This window comes from Pollachius pollachius, assembly GCF_949987615.1.
Source record: "Pollachius pollachius genome assembly, chromosome: 5".
NCBI lineage: Eukaryota > Metazoa > Chordata > Actinopteri > Gadiformes > Gadidae > Pollachius > Pollachius pollachius.
The window spans coordinates 27,787,345-27,809,385 of NC_136938.1; the positions used below are offsets into that span (position 1 = coordinate 27,787,345).

Sequence of the window (22,041 nt, forward strand, 5' to 3'; positions counted from 1 at the left end):
GGGCGGCGGGAAGGCTCGACGTTCTACGTTAGAGTTACAGCTTGTACATGGACGTTTTCTTTGTCATCTCTTGATTAACGTCTTCGCTTGATATGATATTTTTCATGGGAGAATATGGGTAAATTATGCATGTTTTCTTGTTGATGTGATGTGTTTGGTGTTCGTGCGCATCGTTGTGATTTGTGTCTTTTCCAGCTGGCGATGTGAAGCGGTGTCGACTGGAAGGGGCTAACGGGAGGCTAACTAACGGACGCTTTCTTATCATCTGGCTGTCGTGTATTTTAAGGTCGCTTCGTTGCTTTTATACAACAGCTGGCAGTTCACACCCTCTGTGTTTCAAGTAATGTCATCACGGCGTTCCACAACACAACGTGGGAGATGAATTCAGATTTTCGTCGGCTCACCGCCGCGGATGAATAGTGATTCCACGTCGACGTAGTGCTGCGGCTGTACGCGTACTCGTGGCAGCGGTGACGCGTGCGCGCGACATTACGACGAACCGTTCCGCGGTCTCGCGGCGCCCCCCTGCGTCGTGAGCGCGCTGCGCAGGTCAGCGACGCGCCTTGGACCGGGAGTGTGTTGTGATGATCACCGCGCCGCCGTACGGAGACCCTCTGTAGGACAGATAGTCCGCATGAGCACCGGTACGCGCTCCGTTTTAATTTATTAAATACACACATATATATAGATATATTTAAAATATAACTCAATACTGGACCTCATGCACTCTGTGGGAACGCGAAGCTACTCTCATTCCTCTGGGTTGTGTTGTCAGGTTTGTGTAAAGGTATTGCTTGTCAGCGTATTGTGTGTGCGTGTGTGCGTGTGTGTGTGTGTGTGTGTGTGTGTGTGTGTGTGTGTGTGTGTGTTTATATACATTTATATATTGCATCGCAGCTAAGTTTTGTCCCGTGGTGTTCAGCGCTCAGTCTAAACCCGCACTAAGTGAACCATGCCCATCATCTTCCGACACACGGATCCTCTCCGAGCTTTATATTTTATATCGATCAGCATTGCATCCCGCCGACGTGCGGTGGGCTCTCCCATAATGCATCGCGGCGCGGCTATACGTCGGGATCAGCTGAGACGCGCCCCCCGCAGTGAGGCTATGAGGGGGACGGCGGCTGGGTGTGCTGCTGGTGGTCCGTGCTGATCGTATGGATGCTGTTAGAGGGTCTGGATCTCAGTCCTAGGACCATCTTGGGTTTAGGGTTCAGTGTTTTCTACGGGTTTCTTTTTTTCTTGTGATTTTTGGTTCCCCCTTCTCAAAGTGGGTTCGGATCTATCTGAGCTGGTTGGTTTATCGATCGATGATAGGTGGATTCGTTTTTTTTTTTTACCGGGAGTGGACAGTACTATGTCCAGGCGCAAACAGAACAACCCATTCAGAGTTAATTGTAGGTATTGTCCCAGGTATTGTCTAAATCATTTTCCTTACCGTCCTTTAACAGTGCATGTTATTAAGTAGCAGGCTCGTGTTTATAATGTGTGGTCTGTGGAAGATGTGAATACAAGGCATCGATGATGAGCGCTAATGTATGTGGATGTGGATGTGAATATACGTTTATCATATTTCTCATGTCATCTGCGTACTTTATATTTATTATTGGCTGTTCAGTTGCGCTCTACGGATAATTGGACCGCAACTTTTTATATGGATCACAAACTTTGATGTAGCCTTGTGATTTATTATTATTGATTTATTTACCCTTTTCAATACAGCATAATTGTGATACTTGTATGGCTACTTCTGATCAACTGTTTTTGAGCATTAATATACAGTATTTAATGAATATATAGGACGGATTTAGCCGGCCAATATTTTTCCCTTTTCGTTGGCATACATTAAGGGTTCATTTTATAGTTGTTGTGACTTAGTTAAGGTCTCATATTGTGATGGTACAGCAATATTGCATAGAAGTATGATGGCTACGTTAAATATATAGATGCACCCTTTCCCCTGAAGTTAAGATGAAATTAATAGTTGAAGAGGCAGTATTCAAGGGATATGCTTCTCATTTTATATTGGCCGTCTTTAGTTATCGCCATGATGACTGAGAATTGTTGATTCTCTCTTGTTTTTGCTGTAGTGCTATTCTAGGCTTTGGTATAGAACAACACTAAACCATCTATGCAGCACTTATTACGACACTGAAGTCTGTAAGATGTGTGTTCCCGGTATAGTGTAACATAGTCTCTGACTGTCGACGGTCCTACTTTCTAAACATATTGTAAAGGAGGGGTTGGAAAACATCTTGCACCTGTGGCTGCTGTAATCCTACGGGTTAATAAGATCAACGCTAGGATCACCCTTTACACACGGTGGAGCGAGGAAACCAGGGGAGGACCTGCAACACTGGGGAACCGATTCATCTCATTGAGGGTGGAAGAGGTCTTATCCTTCGTATATGTCTCTGGTCTGAATCAAACCATTGTGTTCTGAACTTCGGCCTAGCTGTGATTATTTTACCTTCCGTCCGCATGAAATGAATTCACAGAGCTGCCCTGACTGACTGACAGACCAGACAGGCGGGGAGACACCCAGACTGACACCAAGACTGACACACACACACACACACACACACACACACACACACACACACACACACACACACACACACACACACACACACACACACACACACACACACACACACAGTTTCTTATTGTTAAGTTTGTGTACTAGCGTATCCCTTTTTTTCCGTATTCAAAGGAGTCACTTCAGTGCATAGACAACAGTCTGTCCTGAGGTAATGGCAAAAACAAGTTAGCAAATCAGTTTCAGGGAAAATGTAATTAGTAATACAAATCTTTAGCATTTTGGTTGCTAGTTTTGTGTGTTATATCTGAAGCCTCTGAAATAGCCACTCTGCTATATCTTCTAGAGACAGGGTTTCTGTGATAGATGTGGTCTTTAAAGTGGTAGGGGTCCAGAAGTCCATAAGATGTTTTGAATGTGTCTTGTTTGGGACCATACAATGACAATACTCCAATGTTCAGTCGTCTGGGTTAATATTCCCATGGTCTGAAGAGACCAGTATCTTCGCTGCGATGGGAGACGGGGCCCCACTGCTTCCTGGAGACTCAGACAGTGTTGTGTCCGTCCGTCTGTCTCTGTCTGCCTGCATTTGTGTGTTCTGGAGGGGGGGGGGGGTTCAACAGAACCCCCATTGCTTGGTGTTTGAGCAGAGTTTTGGCATTTCTCTTTTGTCTGTTTTGTTTAGCCCCCCCACCCCAACCCCGAAAGCCTCCCCCCTCTCTCCCCCCCTTCTCTTCTCTCTCCCTCGCTGTGTCTGTTGGCTGATGAGTTTGTCTCTTTGTCTGGAATCAGTCAGACACTGCGTCACCTCCTGCCTACAGACACACAGACACACAGATAACATCAGAGTGGCAGAGACAGAGCGAGGGAGGGCAGGGGGGAGGGAGGGAGTGAGGAGAGACAGATGTACAGACAGAGCCTAGCGGTGGGGGATGGGTATCTCTCACACATCAATCATTGGCTGGCTGCCGTGAAGCCAGCCTGCTGTGGCGGTTCATAGTTCACCACTCCCACCGGCTCCACCTCATGCTAATGAGAGCTCTGCATTACTATGGGAACGCGGCCCAAACTATTCCCACAGAGGAGGAAGAGTGATGAACTATCGTCTCTTCCTGTCGTGTGTGTGTGTGTAAGGATTTCTCCGTGGGCTGTAATTACTTGTCAGTCCCGGCAGGTAACAGAGTCGGTCTTCCTCCTCCACTCCAGACCTCCTCCACCATTTGCTCTCCAGATCGCAGGGAAAAGCATAGACAGGATGTTATGTTGGTGGGGGGAACCACCCAGGACCCCAGTGGGTGGGGTGGGACGGCAGGAGTCTGGGGGTAAAGGAGCCACATGGCGCACGGGCTACGAGGCTCTAGAGCTGCTGGTGTAGAGAGCCACTCGGAGCAGCACACAGGCACCGGAGAACAGAGGGCTATCCAGGCTGTTGAGTGTGTGGGTGGTACTGGTGAGATGGAGAGAAAGAGATACAGACAGAGGGAGAGGAGGAGAACACTCACTGACAGGCAGGCGGTTAGGATGTGGGATAGAGAGCAGGATGTGCTACCCCCCCCCCTCCCCTTCAGGACTGCAGTATGGTGTGTGTGTGTGTGTGTGTGTGTGTGTGTGTGTGTGTGTGTGTGTGTGTGTGTGTGTGTGTGTGTGTGTGTGTGTGTGTGTTGGAGAAGAGGGGGTGGGGATGTAAACAGGAGGGATGCACTGGCCCCTAGTTCACTTCCATTGTATCAGCATCCTCGATGAGTTCTGATCAGCCGTGAGAGAGAAAGGCCCCACGTTCAATGAATAGTTCAGGATCGTACCAAGGCACTTGTTGGGGTCTTTGTTGTATTGAAAGATAATTGACAGAAATTGCCAGGATCTGCTATGAATGACTAAATGAGTGGTCTGTACCAGCGCTCTTCATTCAGTGTCTGATAATCGCAAAGTAGGTAGAAATTATAGACTAATAGGCTTTTTATCCTGTAAATGTTAGTGTCCTTTTTAAAAGAATGAGTGCAGGATCCGGTGAAGGCTCTAGTGTTGGGGGCACTTATGTTGTATCTGTAGAGGAGGCTCCATTGTTGCTATTCTAGAGCTGCTTATAGTACAGCAATACATTCAAACATTTTATCACCAGATGGTCATGAGACATTGACTAGTTAGAAATTAAAATCAACCTTCCAAATACCCCACTGTTCAGTTCAGCAACTAAAAGAATATAGCTGCCCTTGAAGTTGGGATGACTGGGTCCTTTTTAAATACCCACTAGATATATATACTATGACTCGGCCTAAGAATATATGGCCCATTTTCTCTCAATTGATTATTGATCTGTGATGTATCGTATAAAAATGTCATTTCCCAGCACTTTATAAGATTGCCCTGGAAATGATCCAAAATGCCCCTGAAACAGATAACAAGGGGGCAAAAAAGCCTGTAACTTAGTCCCCTGATATTTATTTGATCACTAATAATTAATTAATAGCTTCAGAAAGATAAGGATAATCAATTATTTTTCTGTCAGTGATACTGCACGTCCTCTGGCAAAAACATTTCAAGCCACAATTTCGGTGACACCTAAAGATTTCAACGATGTAAAGATCCTCCGTCACACCAACGTAGCTCTTAGGGGCCCCTGAGCGAGTCCCCCCCCTCCTCCGCTCTCCGTGGCCCCCACATGTAGTTCTGTATCTGAGAGCGCACTCCCACTAGGCCATCTGCACCGTGCCCGAGTACGTTTTGCCCCCTAAAGTCTAGATCGTTTGGCTAGTGTGAGTGCGCCAACCGTACTCAAGTACAGTTCAATTCCGTGGCCTCAGTTCACTTCGGAGGGGTGTGCTCAGGCCACGGTACAGATGCTAATGAGCCGACACGCGCACGGATACGCAACCGTATGTACAAGAGGCAACCGCGCTCAGGCCCAGTTGAGATTGCCTAGTGTGAGCACAGGCCAGCGGCACAGTGTGTGTGTGTGTGTGTGTGTGTGTGTGTGTGTGTGTGTGTGTGGGTGTGTGGGGCGGTAACTTTGCCTAGTGTGAGTGCTCTAAGAGGTTATGAGTTAATTGAGGCAGCAGCCTCTGGGCATTACAGGTGACCCACTCGTCGACTGAAATTTCTTTCCCCCTTTATCGTGAAGTAAACACTTGATCCTACTCCATGATCCGAGCTCATGTTCCTGTGTTTCCTGTTCCAGGGCCATTCCACACTTCAGGCATGACAGGACTGCAGCACACTATTAACATGGACGGCCGGGACGAGTTCATCCAGGGCAATGCGCAACACGGCATCCACTCCCAGGGGCTGCACGAGCAGGACAGCGTCTCAGGTACCGAGGGGGGGGTCCCACCAGAGCTGGGTGGGGGGGGGCCGGAGCCAGTCAGCCCTGCACTATGCCTGTTGTCTTGTGTGTATTGATAGGGCTGTGTTTGCCTCTGTAGAAGACAGCGATAGCGAACATGGCGACGACTCGTCATCCAACACCTCCACGGACGACCTCATGAGCGCCAAGCGAACACCGTGCCGCCTGCAAGGAGCCGGAGTCAAGGAGGTGATCCCTGGAGGACTCATCGACATTTACACTAACATTCAGGGAATTTAGCAGACGCTTTTATCCAAAGCCTCTTACACACTCATTCGTACACACATTCACACACCGACGGTGGTGTCAACCATGCAAGGCGAGGTGTCTTGCTCAGAGACACCTTGTCAATCAGCTAGGAGGAGCCGGGGATCGAACTAGCAACATTCCGGTTATAAGTCAACCCACACTAGCTCCTGAGCTAAGCCGACCACCAGAGTGTGTTCAACATGTCCCCACTACATCTCTGGCTCAGTGCATCGCAACGATGGGTCACAGGTCTCCTGCCATACTAGCGGCTCCACCAAAGCTTTCATATGCTCTCCACTGCCTGCCCGTGTTAAGACCCTCCCCCCTGTGGTGTCTGGTGGTCCTCAGGAGAGCGGAGAGGAGGCGGGAGAACGAGGCCACGGCTTCCAGTGTCCCCTCTGCACCCTGGACTTCAGCAGCCCCGAGAAACTCATCTCTCATGTGTACCAGGTGAGAAACTCATCTCTCATGTGTACCAGGTGAGGTCAGAGAAACTCACCTGTCATGTATACAAGTGAGATCACCCAGTAAGAGGCATTCAACTAACAAGGACACCGAAGGAACAATGCGATATTCAAGTATATCTACTTGAATATACTGCAAACCGCAGTACTCATGGATATGTTTTATCTTCAGGTTCAGTCTTGCTCTGGTTTTGAGTAAAAGTTTCAATATTGCAGCAACTTGACATCATGTTTGCAAATTATAAACCAGCTCGTGTCGCATCCATCTTGAAGTTCTCCTTGGCTCTAAGCGGTCTCAGGAAGTTGTTTGGCTTTATAGGCTGGGTAGACTCTGGTGCAATCTCAGTTCATCCAGTTTGTTCGCTTCCCTGGCTGCAGAACGCTTGTGTGCCAATTTGTTTCATAACTGGCAACCCAGGGTACTCTGACAACAATGAGTCAGACCACACTGGCCAAACAAAAACGGACCTCAGGAACCACAACGGAAACCTCAAATAAAACATACTGGCTACCGCATTGTTGTCGGAGAAGCCATTATTTGGACCTGGCATGCTTCCTAAATCTGGTGAAATATCCTGGTCACTTGACTCTTTCATTTAGTACAGTCAATTTGTAACCTTTTTAAATTAAGTGGATAGTCCAACAGAATAATACTTTTTTCAGTTTAACGGATGACAGTGATACTAGTGTTTGTTTCTTTGGTCAGCACTGCGTACTGGATTGTCTTGCATCTTTCCTTTTGAATCGCATTGTATTCCTCCTTAGCTCTAATGGAGATAATATTACTAAAATCCCAATTACACGACAATGATTGTATTTGGACCAATTCTTAAAACACTTGTGAAACAGTCTGAAACGTTGTGGTGGTGCTGTTGGTGGTCAGCCCGTCCAGGCTGATGTGTGACCGTGTGTTTCCCCCCCGGCAGCACACCGCCATGATGAGCAACACCAAGAGCTACGTGTGCCCGGTGTGCGGCCGTGTGCTGAGCTCGCCCGGGTCGCTGGGCCGCCACCTCCTCATCCACTCAGAGGACCGCCTCTCCAACTGCGCCGTGTGCGGGACACGCTTCACCGACACGGACAACCTCAACAGGTCCGCCCCTGACCTCTGACCCCTGACCTCTGACCAGACCCCACCCCCCGGGCTCTGAGGGGTCACATACTAATGATAATCAGCTGGTAGTGGGGCGTTTTATATTTAAATGTTAGAAACACAACATTGATAAGACATAGCCTCATGTGTGGAGTTTGTCGTCATCAGAATGAGGTGTGTTTGGGTGTTTCTCTCATTATGTCTCATTTGCATAAATTAAGTAGTAGTAGTCATTCAGGGCAATGAATCAACACACAGACACACTGTATTACCAAGGCTGGGCGGCTAATCAGGGCACGCTGATGTTTAAATGACTCCCTGGGGAGTTAAAGCATCAGTCACGGTGGGTCTCGTGTGACTCTTACAGAGACGGTGAATCCCAAACCACTTGGTTTTGAACGTGCTTATTTGTCTTATATGATGGTCAGCATAATTATGAACGCCATTTTATCACTGTGACAGAAATAAATCGAATTTAAAGAAAAAAGGGCTAAATTGTATGTTTTTGCTTTCTCCCCGAAACAAGGCGTGTACGTTCCACTCTTAAGGCGACCAACGTTATGCATATGAACGGTGTTTAGAACACGGTGTGTGTGTGTGTGTGTGTGTGACAGTACCTCCTCTGTCCACAGGGAGAAGCTGAAGGAGGCCTTGAACACCAGCAGCATGCAGGACTGCAGCGGCGGCCGCGACACCTGCTCCATGACCCAGTCCCTCTCCGGCGGGGCCATGGCCCACCCGGGGGCCCGCTCCTGCCAGGGGCCCGGCCCCAACACGTGTCAAAACCCCCCGGCCTGCCAGGGCGCCGGCCCCCGGCCCTGCCACGGCGCGGGGATGGGGCCCGGGGACCAAGGCTCCTCCTTCCCCTCCCTCCCGGACAGCCTCCTCTCGGAGGGCCCGTCGCTGGGCTCCATCACCGACTCCCTCAACTCGTCGTCCTCCTCGCTGCCCCAGATCCCCGACATCCTGGGCCCGGCGGCGCCCGTCTACCCGGCGGGGGTGCTGCTGCTCTGCAACAGCTGCGTGGCGTACCAGCAGCTGGTGGACGCCCAGTCGCCCATGAGGAAGTGGGCGCTGCGCCGGAAGAACGAGCCGGTGGAGGCGCGCATGCAGCGGCTGGAGCGCGAGCGCACCGCCAAGAAGTCGAAGCGCGCCCACGAGTCGGACGAGGAGCGCCAGATGCGGCGGCTGCGAGACCGCGAGGCCAAGAGGATGCAGCGCATGCAGGAGTCGGAGGACCAGCGGTCGCGCCGGCTGCAGAGGGACCGCGAGGCCATGCGGCTGAAGAGGGCCAACGAGACGCCGGAGAAGAGGCAGTCCCGGCTGGTCCGGGAGCGCGAGGCCAAGAGGATCAAGCGGCGGCTGGAGAAGATCGACCCGTCCCTGCGCACGCAGATCGAGCACGACCCCGCCGCCATGGCTGCCCTCACCGCCGACATGAGCCTGTTCCAGTTCCCCTGCCCCATGGGCGGCCCGCCCGTCGACAACGGCCTCTTCATGAAGCTGCCCTGATTGGGCCCGAAGGACCGCTTCCACTCAGCCTCTCTGGGCCGTCGGGTCGCCATAGGGACGAGAGCCGATCGAACCCTGTCCCCGTCTGTGAGGAACGACCGGGACAACGGACCGCTTAAAAAAAAGATATATACAAAATCTACTACTTCATAATTTATTAGTCTTAGATAAACACGTCCGACGGGACGGAGAATGTTCCGTGTTGTGTGAATGACGTGATGCTGATGATGATGATGATGATGATATACATGCATGTTGTACAGAGATTGATGAGACGAAGAGGACACTGACCCCTCCCCGGAGGATGTTTTTGCACATTGACCGGTCAGTGATCGGAGGAGCCCCCCACCACCCCATCCCCCTGCACACGGGTCGGTTCGTGTTTACTGGTAACCACACCTCCCATTACGCTGCCATCACGGGTCAGCCTGTATTCACCCACACAACTACCTCACTAGGGGCCCGGGGCTCTGGGGCCCCCCTGCTCTGGGGCCCCCCCGTACCGTGGCTTACCCCTGTCCATCTCCGCCCCCCCCCCCCCAAAGCGTTTACCGATCCACTACAGATAACCGGGGCCCCGCTCCTCATTTGTCACTCAGGTATATTCAACAGGACGACCCCCCCCCAGAGAAGAAAGGGGGCCAAACTAAACCATGAGTTTCAATTAGGGGTTCAACTTGTTTCTGTGTATGCGCTCATATTGAACATGCCTTGTATTCAGTATTACAGCTCGTCCATATCAGTATAACTCAATGCGTACGGCCCCTCATAGTTTTCCGTTGCCAAATGCCGTTTTTCCTCGTAATATCACCCTCCATACGCTTTGCCAAATAGTGATTTCAGTATGTGTAGGTCAAGTTTCTGTGATCTTCTGCAAAGTGTTTCCAAGGCCATGAAATGTCCATGTGTGCTGCTGTTACCGTACGCGTTACCTCTGACCTAAGAGCCTCACCAGATGGAGATAGTACCTCGGACTATACTCATTCAGTGGCTTTCAAGGGTTCCACTACCAACCACTTTCTCATTGTTAAAACCGTGTTTCTCTGATCCGGTTTGGAGTCAATACGACAGTACCTCAAGTTAAAATGTACAACCGAATTGGGCATTAGCATTGATGGTGTATTTTATCCATAAATTACTGACATGTTTAGGACAGGTTCTGTGACAGGAGACGAGTGCTTCTCAGTTCCAGGTCCCTGGGTCCATTAGTTTTATTTTTGTATTTATTTTATTTTTTATATTCATTGGTTTGCAGAGCACTGGACATTATATGAAACACTACGCCCCTACAGGGAGAGATTGTCTTGGATCAAATAACCTCATTCCAACATATTTATGCAAGAGGATGTGAATATTAATATTTTTGTGAACATATCTGATTGTGCTTAATTATATACATTTCATAAATTCCAACCGTTGAATGGTGTTTTGTTACGTTTTTGACCCATCCATCTAATTTAATTTTCCAGATGCAAATATTCCCAGGGTCAAACTACCAGTTTACATAAATGTGATGTAAGAACTATAGGCCAGTCTGTTTAGCGTTCATTTAACAAGCTATTTATGTAAATGACAGGTGAGGTGGCTCTTGTAATTCCTATTTTGTTGTTGAATACCTTGTAGTCCACGACTGCTTTAAACCTCTATGCAACAGGGGTATATTTATTGAGATAAAGATTAGGTCACTTTCCATGAAAACTATGCAGATCAAAACGGAACATAATTCTTCATATAGTGCTTAGCTACTCAGGCAGTTGAACTCAGAGAGAGCTCAGAACTCTTACACAAGATCTCATACCACAGGTGGGATTCTAGGCCATGATTAGGGTGCTCTAGGAAGTGTCTTTAAAGGTAGTCTGTTGTGCAAGAAACAGGGTGACACCTTGACACCCCAAGGGCAGATCCCTGATATCCAATTATTTCTACATGGGTTTATACACAGGTCAGACTTTGAATACTAGGTATTCTCCATTGTGACTTTTTTGATTCTTGTATTTATGTGATCATCCTGGTCCCCTAGTCCCAAGAATTCAACACTAAAATATATGTTCAGAAGAACCATGATTGCAATGGAAGTATTGATGCATTTTCTTTCTTCTGAGCTTATCGATTTTCGATTTTAGGTAAGCATTGCATGTTGTAATAACTGCATTTGTCCTATGGTTTAGTATGAGCTTGTTATTTTGATGCTTGACTGTTTTATTCTAAATAAAAGGAAATGACTCCTTTCTGGTGGTGTTAGAGAATTGGCCTTTGGTTCTGTCCATCAGGATTTACTTTGATGTACGCATTTACATGATCTTCGATTCTGTCACAAATGGCCAAAATGAAAAAATTGGAGATTAAACTGAGGACGTTTGTGCTTAATGTACTTACATATTGAACGGCTGAATTGATGGTGTGTCCATACAGTCTCTGGGTAACTCTCTTTTCTTTTCAACTTGAAATAGACTATGGAAATAAAACATTGAATATCACTGCCGTATTAGATCCATCTTTCATGTAAAACGAAACATCAGAATAATCAGTTAATCTAACTAGTCAAAGTTTATGAGCACAAAGCACGTACCAAAAACATATTTGCACTTTCATTTATGAAGGGCAGGCCCTGTGCAGAGCAACACAACTTACCTTCAACTCCATCTGCATTTAGGCTTGTTTCATGTGCTACTAAATATTGTTGATTCCCCTATGAGTTTAATAGCCAGTAGAGGACCAATATAAACACTTTCAAATCAGAATTACCTCAAACTTATTAGATGCAAATAGTAACCTTTGTATTATAGAAAAAACTTAAACGGAAAGCAAAGTGGTAGGATAATAGTTTATATTTATATATGTATATATTATATTGTGTTTACTTAACAAACATGATAAATGCAACGTCTCAAAGAAGTTAGCCATAACAATAAAAATACAATATCTGTGTCCTTAAGTACATAGAATTAAAACAACAAAAAACAAAGAAGACCTAAGTAGTCCACAAAGAGGTACAAATATACAGTACAAATCTATTTTATCCAAAAAAGTAGAAATAAAAATGAAACAAAATATAGTCATTAATGCTTTGTTAAATTTCAGGTAGGTGTAGGGTAGGCTAAGGGAGCACTTTGGGTACACAACTCTAAGGCTTCTGATAAAGAATCAATACATACCGGTACGGCCAGAGAATAGTAAAACGGACTATACAAAGTTCATACAACCTGGATTATAGTTGAGGATTGAATGTTACATTTACATCATTGCATATATTTTGCAGATTGTGTTGTAAAAAAAAAGGAAAAAAAGATGCTAGTTCTTTTTTATGTTATTCCACATCACAAACACCAAGTGCCAAAAAGAACAATGTCAATATGAAAACATCTCCATTTAAATTATCTTAAACCGTTCCCGTTATCCTGATTTCATTTGGTAACAGTGATACCAAAATACAATTATATTAAGGCCCAAACTAATTTACAAAGGTGTTTCAAAACAAATTCCTTAAACGGTTACCATAAAAATAACATCTTCCATTGAAAAGCATACCCCTTTACACTCTCTGTCTCACTTTCACCGTCAATAAACCAGTAAGAAGGAAACCTGGTAGACTTCAAGATAGATACCGACACAGCTCACACACCACTGACACTCTGTTTAAACTCCTGTTCAGGAGCAGCCTCCATCACACACCTGACATCATGTTAAAAGTGCAACATCTTCCACTAACTTGACGGCCAGACAAGGAAACAAATGAATTGAACTGATCATGCTTAAGGGAAAGAAGGTTATTGTGGTCATGTTTTAACGTTGTGAAACACTGCACTGGGGGAGTTGATACACGAGCAAAACGAAAGCAGGGGAGTGAGGCTCCAGCAGGGCTGAGGCCAGGGCATAGAACATCTGATCGACACCTTGTATAAAGCAGACCTTAAGGCATTATCGACAAGCTGCATAATAAAACCATACAAAAAATACTCATATCTACAGGAAAACATTACGCACAATTTTTTTTCCCTTACTTTTTTGGGTGCTTGATATTTGGAAACTTCAATTTACCAATAGTTGATCTTAAAACACTGTAAAGGAGGACTTTTAGTGCAATTACATAGAATAAAGAGCGGTCATCGATCCGTCACATTAGTAGAACAGGGGTCAGCGGAAAGACCGGGTCAGGAACCTGGACCAAGACCTGGTCAGAGATCTGGACCAGAGGATCATCTGACAGAACAGGTTAAAGACCTGGACCCGGGGATCATCTGACAAACCTGGTGAGAGATCTGGACCAGAGGATCATCTGACAGAACAGGTTAAAGACCTGGACCCGGGGATCATCTGACAAACCTGGTGAGAGATCTGGACCAGAGGATCATCTGACAGACCGCGTCAGAGACCAGGTCCCGGGTTCAGAGACTTGGACCGACCAGAGGTCATTTCTGCCAGAGATGTTTTGGCCGTACACACAAAGCATTTGAAGCTTTACCGCCCCGCGCTGTGGCTTCTCATTCCTACCCATATGAGCACAGGACACGCTTTTAGACAGATCATCTTATGCCGTTGTGCTCCAACGATATGTTCTGATCTGAGCCACAATGACAAAGTGGGGACTCGAAAAACTGTGAGACAGAACAGTGAACAGAATGAAACACTGAGTTTGCCATTCAAGGACGTCATGGGAAAGAAGACTGCGTGTCTCCGGCCTTGAACAACGAACCCACTCGCCTCTCGTAGTTTTTTTCCATTTCCAAGGAGACCTTGGACATTCAAGGGTAAAATACTTGAGTTGTAACTGCATAGTACATGCTAGGACCACGTGAAATGTATACCAGTTATACGTGTGACTAGATTGCCAATAGCATTTCAAAATGAAAAATAAGTTTCTAAATGGCGATCAATCGGTACAAAATTCTGTGGGCCTAAGAGTGTGATTTGCATGTTGATGAAAGCCTGCATACCGGGTACCCGATAAAGAGGCCAGGATCCTACCAGGGACACCAGTGCATGAACTAGACTTGATATATTCAGACTCCGACCCCGGTGGATGTCAACAGAACTGCAGGGGCGAGCGTCTCTGATAAACGATGTGGAGCTCATGGAATCTAACTTGACGGTCGACCAACGTGGACACAAACACATAAATACCAATATGTTAACAAAACAACAAAAGGATAGTATCCAAGTCCGAGACCCTGTCATAACAGCCTACGACAGACAGATTGGGTGAGGTTAAATGTTTACAGCAGTAAGAAAGAACATTCAAGCCACCGAGCAGAGAAGGGGACACACCAACACACTAGGTTCCAGTCGCTCAGTGAGACCATCCAGATATCAGGTTAGCATTTAGCAAAGAACATCGGCCTGGCCTTGGCTTGCAGCCATTCATATGGGAGCGGCTTAATGTTGTTCCACATTCAGCTTTTTGTTCATTTTTTAACATCGTTCTTAAGTCTATTTCAGATTAAAGCTTGAGGTGCCGCCATTGTTTATGCTTATGGTGTGTTCCTGAATCCTGGGACACCAGCCTTCCTAGTTGCACGTTTGACGTCACTTCCGGTCTCGGAGCATTCATAGCGTTCCTGTTCGTCTTTGTGATTGTGGCATGAAATTGGCTAGTCGTTGTTTATTGTTAGCTACATTAGCCTCTTTAGCAAACCAGCCCGAAAACAAACAACACAACTTTACATTGTATTCCACGCACAGCAAGACCATGCAATGTATAAATTGGTGACCGGAATAAAGCCATTTTAAATGACCAACATGGTACAAATACAAAGAAAATACATCTCTTCACGGTCGCAGACATTTTGTTGAGAGTGTCATCACTGCTCTTGGTCTACTCTCAGATTTTCGAAAGATGAAGACAAAAAGGGGGCGTGCCTTCGAGAAATGCCGCAAGAAAGCTGGGAGATCTTCGACTTTCGACTCGGAAGTCTGGCGTTCGAGGATTCAGGAACACACCATATCTTTAAATCTGCCGCGCCCTGTTTGTCATGAGATGAAAGTCCCTCTCCCTAGCCCTGATTGGCCAATCATTTAAAAACTTCTTGGAAAGCATTAACATTGGGTCGAGGCCAGACTGATCCGAGTGAACAAATCAGGATGGTCTCACCGGGCCAGGGCCTGACGGTTGATCATAGGAATGTTTGTGTAGAATGCAAGCCTGTAATAATAATGTTTACATTTGATTCTTAACATCATGGTCTAATTGCACTTAATAATGTTTCAGTTCAGTGACAAGTCTAAAACCTCTCAGAAGATTGAACCGGCAGCATCCACATTGGCTAAACAGCAAACAGTGCAAATTATACAACAGTGTTAATTTGCAAGCTAGTTTTTAATGAATCCTTAAAACAAAACAAGCCCCAAGGAGGAATTTATTCTAGGAGTTCCACCTTAAAATGTTTTTCGATTAGCATCAATGCCTCTAATCAAAAACTTTTTGAACGGTCTCCCACGTGCATGCCTGTTAAAGAGAAAAGTGGGAGACAGGGCGGTTTCGAAACACAATCTGTTCCGAATACGTAGAGGGAATATCTATTCTGCAGGTGGCTTCTCCAAACTCGCCCAGTTCAATTTGCAGATATGTTAAGGGGTATCACCGCGTTTCTGTCCATGGTATTGGCATTGGATCACTGGGTGGATTAAAAGTACACTTGCAGCCCATGTAACAATACTTTAAAACATCACTAACAATGTCCATCTTAACAAGGTCACCCGACAGTTTTAAGAACGGTGGGAAATATGTTTCCATCACCACGATGAAACCACCCAAATGCCGCCGATATAAAACGTTGATACAAAGAACTGAAAAACAAGCCTTACATTCTTGAAAAGGTTTTGATTGTGTAGAAGGGTTTGAGTGCCCAGAGCCATTACTAAAGCTGTGGTCTCCTGGACGAAGACTTCATGTAGGCAGAACCAGGGTTCCTCCTGAGTGTGAAGGTGGAGGCGTGTGGACTTCAATCCACCAGGGAAATAAAAACTGTCTTTGATTTGCTGGCCAAAATACGAGCGCTTAGAGGAACCTTTTATGGTCTCTAGTTGATTAGCGAATTCTTGCAAATAGATGGTCCATCAGAAAGCAGACAGTTCTGGAGACAAGGAATTCTCTCGGCTGATTCGATGAATGAGCAGTAGCAACTAAACTACTTCAACTGCAAAGAACGGTCTGCAGTGACTACTCTTAAAAACGGTCTCACCTTGGGTTTCTGAGGTATAGATATTAAAAGGGATGGCCTTGACTCAAGATGTGAAATTCTATGTTAACATTTCCCAGAGCTTAATATTCTGATGCGTGATATGAATCCAACAATATGTCCGTCCCCACTCTGGGTAAACTGTAAACGGTGTCGGTTTCTAAGAGGGGGAGATTTAATTTGTCAGGGAGGGGTGTGATGCTAATTGAATGATTGTTTTTAAATAACCCTTGATTGGCGGTTGATTATGTGACAGCAATCTTCTCCCACTAAACTAAAACCTCTGAGAATATTGCCCTCCTCAGACTGGGAATGTAGACGAGGCCTTAGGGTTCCTAGTGGTCTTTGGGCAACAGAGACGAATACATGGCACACATCACCTCAGAGTCCTGCCATTGGTCACATCAACCACCCACCGCCTGTAGGTGGAGCTTAAAACAAGGTGGGGGGGGGTGGTAGCGGGCATTGATAAAAAAAACAACGATTGACCTAACAGTTGTGCCAAGATCACATTCTCCGTATCGCATGGTGTGTTGAAATGGGTTGGGTGAAACAAAGATAAGCCATGGCTATGCAGAAGTGGAGGTGAGGTAAGGAGGATAATCAAACCGTCTCCGGGTTATGAACGGTGTTTGACCAGCTACATGCTCCAGATTCACCTGCTCCCCCCCCCCCCCCCCCCCCCCCCCTCCCCCCCGTCAGGCCCTCCTCAGCCGGCTGGGAGCGCTGGACGCCCCCGGGCCGGAGAGGACCTTAAGGCCGGGCCTGACTGCCGGCTGAACCCACAGAGCAATCCTTAAGACCACAGAACAACAACGGCCATTTTGTGTCTCGGTAAGTGTGCAAAATCTCAAACATTCTGAGGCTACATTCTCACCTCCTCCCTCCGGCTCACACTCATCCTCTCTTTTGGCTGCGTCTTTAGGACTCCTCCTCCTCCTCCTCCTGGTGCTACTTCCCTGCGTTAGAGCGCCCCTCGATGGACAGTTTCACCTCCTGGGGGACGAAGGAGGGCCGGGTCTGTGCGTGCGGGCCCTCGCCGCCCTTTATCACGCATCTTTGGAGGCCCGGGGCCGACCAGCGCCTCTGGGCGGCGCTCATCCCGGCCTGAGCGGCCCCCGGCGGGACGCCCAGGGGCCCCGGGGCGGCGGGGCCCTCTGTGTGCAAATGGAAGCTGCTGCTCTGGCTCCGGCCGTGCTCCGCCGAGGGCATTGTGGGCCGTAAGGACGCCGCGCCCTCTGTGCCGGGCGCCTCCTTCTCCCTGTCCTGTTCTCTGTACATGCGTTCTATCCGGAGCTGGGCCTGCAGCCGGGGCTGCTGGGGGGCGGGGGGGCCCATGGGCTGCAGGCTGGGACCAGCGCTGGCTTTACTGGGAGTCCGGGCCGGGCCCTGCTGCTGCTGTAGTAGTTGGGGGTGGTGCTGCGGCTGCTTCGGCGGCGGCTGTGTCGGGATCTGCTGCTGCAGGGTGATGGACACGCAGACGTCGCCCACCTGCAGGTGATGGCAGGCCAGGCCGTAGAGCTGCGCCGTGCGCTCTGGCGTGCACGAGGACCAGCCCTGGCCGAACACGAAGAAAGGGTGCTCAGGGGGCACGTCGATGGTCACCTTGCTCTGCTGCTCGCCCACCGTGAAGTGCAGCGCCACCAGGCCGGCCTTCTGCTGGCTGGCCCGGATGTCCACCACCATGCTGGAGTCGATCTTCAGCCCGCCGCTCACCTCGGCGCTCCGCACAAAGTCCTGCGTCTGCAGGTCCTCCACGCGCTTCAGCTCGCCCGTCGCCAGCTGGATGATGGCCCCCTTCATGAAGTGGGACGGGCTGCCGGGCCCCGAGGCCGCAGCGGGCCCCGAGGAGGTCTGAGCGGCCCCTGGGGGCGCGTGGTGGGCGGGCTGCTGCTGCTGCTGCTGCTGCTGCTGCTGTTGCAGCTGAGCCGTGGCCAGCTCGACCACAGCCCGCTCAGAGAGGCACACTCTGGCTGGGGGGTCAGAGGGTTTGAAGGAAGGGATGGCCGAGACATCGTTGGGCTGGCACGCGTAGTGATGCTGCTGCTGCTGCTGCTGTGGCGGCGGCGGCGGCGGTTGGTACTCCATGGGGATGAGGACGGGCTGTCCATTGGCCAGGATCACGGCGTGGCCCGGCAGCGCGCCCTGCTGCTGGAGGCCGGCGAAGCGGGGGTCCCCGTAGCTGACGGCTTGGCCCGTGTACACCGCGGCCCTGCCGGAGAGCTCCGCCGTTGGGTCGCCGTGAGCCTCGCGGGCCCTCTGGGAGCCCTGGGAGAGGTTCAGCGGCGCGAAGGACACTTCTTTGCGGCCCCCGGCGTGGACCGTCCCCGACAAGGGGCCAACCGCCTGCTGGAGCTGAGAGGGAGTTATTTCAGTTTTAGTTCTTAAACACAATCAAACACCATCGCCATCCTATTTGCAATAGAGTCCTTTGTGGGGCTTTGTGTCGTTTGCAGGGTTTTTTATTTGACGTCGCCTAGTTTCAACTAACCCTAGATTCAACTTTTTTGCTCCTGTTGAAAGTTTCTATTACAGAATTTATCTGGAATAGAAACTTTCAACAGGAGCAAAAAAGTTTAATGTTCAGTAATAAAAAGATAAAATTACCTGTAAAAGATATGTACCCTCTAGGTTCTTCTCTAGGTAATGAACTGATGTGCAGAGCCTACTGTCACCATGTGTGCATGTCTTTCCTCTAAATGTTGTGCTTTCTCAAATGAGCCAAAATTCCAAAATTGTATTTGCAATAATACATTTATTTAGCCGATAATAAAACCTTAAAACACGAGGAGCCCTTAAAGCCTAACGTCCTAGCGCCTCACCTCCAGGTCACTGTCGGGGGTGCTCCTCTGGCCCGGGGAGTGCCTGTCCTCCCCCCGGCGGTCCCTCAGGCCCCGGTCCGGGCCGTAGTCCAGCGCCACGCCACCCGGGGCCACCTGGAGCGGCCGGGAGTTCCTGCCTTTGTAGAGCGCGTCCTCCCTCCCCTCCCCGCCGTTCATCTTGGCCTGGGTCTCCTGCTGCGCCATGTGGGCGTCTCTCAGCGCCTCTGGCCCCGCCAGCGCGCCCTGGGGCCGGTAGAACACCGGCACCCCCCGGGCGCTGAGCTCCGCCTGCTCCGAGGTCAGCATCAGGGGGATCCCGCCGGACCCCCCGACTTTGGTAAAAGTGTGAGCAGCCACTTGCTGCTGGGACGGGGGGGAGACGACCCCCTCCTGCATGACGGAGGGGTAGGGGACGAGGTGGGACACGGTGTGGGGCTGGGCGAGGGAGCCCGAGGGGGAGAGGATGGAGCCGTGGACGAAGCCGGGCGGCACGGCGTACGGAACGGCGGCGTAAGAGGGGCTGACGAACTGCAGCTGGGAGTGGGGGATCTGGGCGTAGCCCAGGGGAGGGTAGGGGATCCCCGGGTGCTGCATGAGAGGGGAGTGCACCGTGTAGGCAGGGGAGATATGGCTGAGCACGGGGTGGAGACTGGAGGAGGAGTAGGTGCCGGAGGGGAGGGCCACTTTGTAGAGCATGCTGTACTGGTCAACAGGCACGGCTGGTATGTTTTCTGAACTCTCCATCCCATAGTGAAGGCTCGTCTGGGCCCGCAGCCACTCCCCGGAGCTGGCCCCCCCCTGAGCGTCGAGGCTGGGACCGGAGCTCTGGGTGGGGGCCACCTCATCCCCCCCACAACCACCCCCACCTCCTAGACTGGTCCCCGGGGGCTCACCACCACCACCACCACCACCGCCACCGCCGCCGCCGCTGCCACCGCCACCACCACCGCCGCCGCCGCTGCTGACGGGGATGTCCCTCTTCTTGGGAGGCAGGCACTCCTGGTTGCGCTCCTGAGCTTGCTTCATGGCTGTGTTCTGGGCGAGGGAGGAGTTCTACTGTTGGGGAACAGAGTCTTCAGGCCAGCGACGCCCCTCAGGATCCAGTTCTGAAATCACCTGCCCGACCGCATTCACAAACCTGCCTGGAGACAAAGGGACGGTTAGAGATACACAGTGAGGCATTACAACCCAACATCAGGATCCGAACGGAACTCTTGGCATGAAAGTAGAACCTTATTACACAGACTTGTATGGCAGTTTTACAATAATTGATATGTATATTTCTATAAGATCACATAACTACAGAGTGAATATGTGATAAGAAGAGGGTTGCAGTTGGATGTCTTGAATGATACAAGATAGTACTCTTTTTGGTTTAATAGTCTTGTCTTGTGCTAGTGAGGTAGATCTTATACACATCTGTATATCACTACATCTGTAAGGCCAGGGGATGCTGTTAAACATCCCAACCAGTGAACAGCAGGCTAGTCCTTTTCAACATTAACGTCAGCCTAAACCTCCGGTCCACTGCAACGCTTCAATGTGTGTACGTAAACCATTAGTCATCATTATGAATAGTATTATTATTGTAACAGTACAGTGTATTCCAATGAGGGCTAATGATCAGTGAGATGTGGTGAAGTCACTGGCAGGTCGTCACTGCCAAAACAAACCGCGGCTCAACCCCTGAGACACCCGGGACGTGGACCGGGGACTTACTTCTGTAGGACACGTTAACATGACCACAGAAAACCCTCAGATTGTACTGACGAAAGAGACGGAGAAAGTGAGTATCAATGGACGCTACCAGAGCTAAAGGTGTTAGCATCAGAGCTAACGCTAACTCCGCTAGCAGCTCCAGACCTCAGTCCTCGCGGAGCAGAAGACCGACAGACACCAGCTGAGGAACACCTCGTCTGTGGACTCGGTTGTTCACGTACCTCCCGATGTCATTGCGAGCACACTTTGCATTTAAAGGGTGGAGATGATGAAGAAGAAGCCGCGGCCGGATCAGGGATGGGGAGCGGAGGCCGTCGCAGAGGGCCGTGACAGAGGCGCCTGAGAGTGACGTCAGGCAGGGCATCACATCGCCGCCTCATTATTCACCTTTAATACTACTGATGTTAAACATCTTTAATCCTGATGTTAAAAATCTTTAACCTGGATGTTAATCTCTTTTAAAATGAAACCACCTGATAGATTGACATCAAACCTTTTAATCTTATTTTGGATACACCGCTCTTCATTTACATTGTGAACAATAATGATAAGAAAAAAACTATTTTATTGGCTTTTAATTGACGAATTTTAATGAATGAACGGATGGAACTGTATGGATCCTGATTACACCATATCCATTTTTATTAACCATTTTTAAGAAGTCCAACCAAATAAATATAATGCTGCTCACGTCCGAAAGACCATGTTCCTTAAAGCAAAGATCCTTTTTACAGAGGGGTCATCCCCAGACAAACAGATGTGTCGTTCAAACACAGTTTTGCTCCTTTTACCATCAATGTGGTCAATGTGATATCTTCAATGGTTTAGTCACCTTACCAGATGACTAAACCAGTGAAGATATCACATTGACCTTTGGCCTTTATTAAAGGAGACCCCTGAGTGATATTGCCTGCTGGTCCTGTGATGACACCGCTGTGAAACTATATATTCTTACATGCTGGCCTGTTTGAGGTTTTATTGTTCGGATGACTAAAAGTAAAAAAGGGAAGAAGAAAAAGCTTAATCTTTCCTTTGTTTCCACCACATCACAATTAAAATGTGTTGCTCAAGAAAGTCCCCACATGAGACACAAACATGATCTATTCATTCCTCAGTGAATTATTTTAT

At 48.8% G+C, this 22,041-nt stretch overlaps 2 protein-coding genes across 2 annotated transcripts; one reads left to right on the forward strand and one right to left on the reverse strand.

The window, feature by feature from the left end:
* Positions 1 to 2: 2 nt before the first annotated feature.
* On the forward strand, positions 3 to 11,564 carry znf821 (zinc finger protein 821). Its single transcript, XM_079736590.1, has 6 exons — positions 3 to 118; positions 5,715 to 5,846; positions 5,959 to 6,068; positions 6,477 to 6,578; positions 7,519 to 7,685; positions 8,318 to 11,564. The coding sequence occupies exons 1-6, from the start codon at positions 115 to 117 to the stop codon at positions 9,195 to 9,197; spliced, it is 1,395 nt and encodes a 464-aa protein (XP_079592716.1). The 5' UTR covers positions 3 to 114; the 3' UTR covers positions 9,198 to 11,564.
* A 5,587-nt stretch (positions 11,565 to 17,151) lies between these two features.
* On the reverse strand, positions 17,152 to 21,242 carry atxn1l (ataxin 1-like). Its single transcript, XM_079736227.1, has 3 exons — positions 21,135 to 21,242; positions 19,195 to 20,336; positions 17,152 to 18,727 (listed from the first exon to the last, which is right to left on the reverse strand). The coding sequence occupies exons 2-3, from the start codon at positions 20,218 to 20,220 to the stop codon at positions 17,324 to 17,326; spliced, it is 2,430 nt and encodes an 809-aa protein (XP_079592353.1). The 5' UTR covers positions 20,221 to 20,336; positions 21,135 to 21,242; the 3' UTR covers positions 17,152 to 17,323.
* Positions 21,243 to 22,041: the final 799 nt, after the last annotated feature.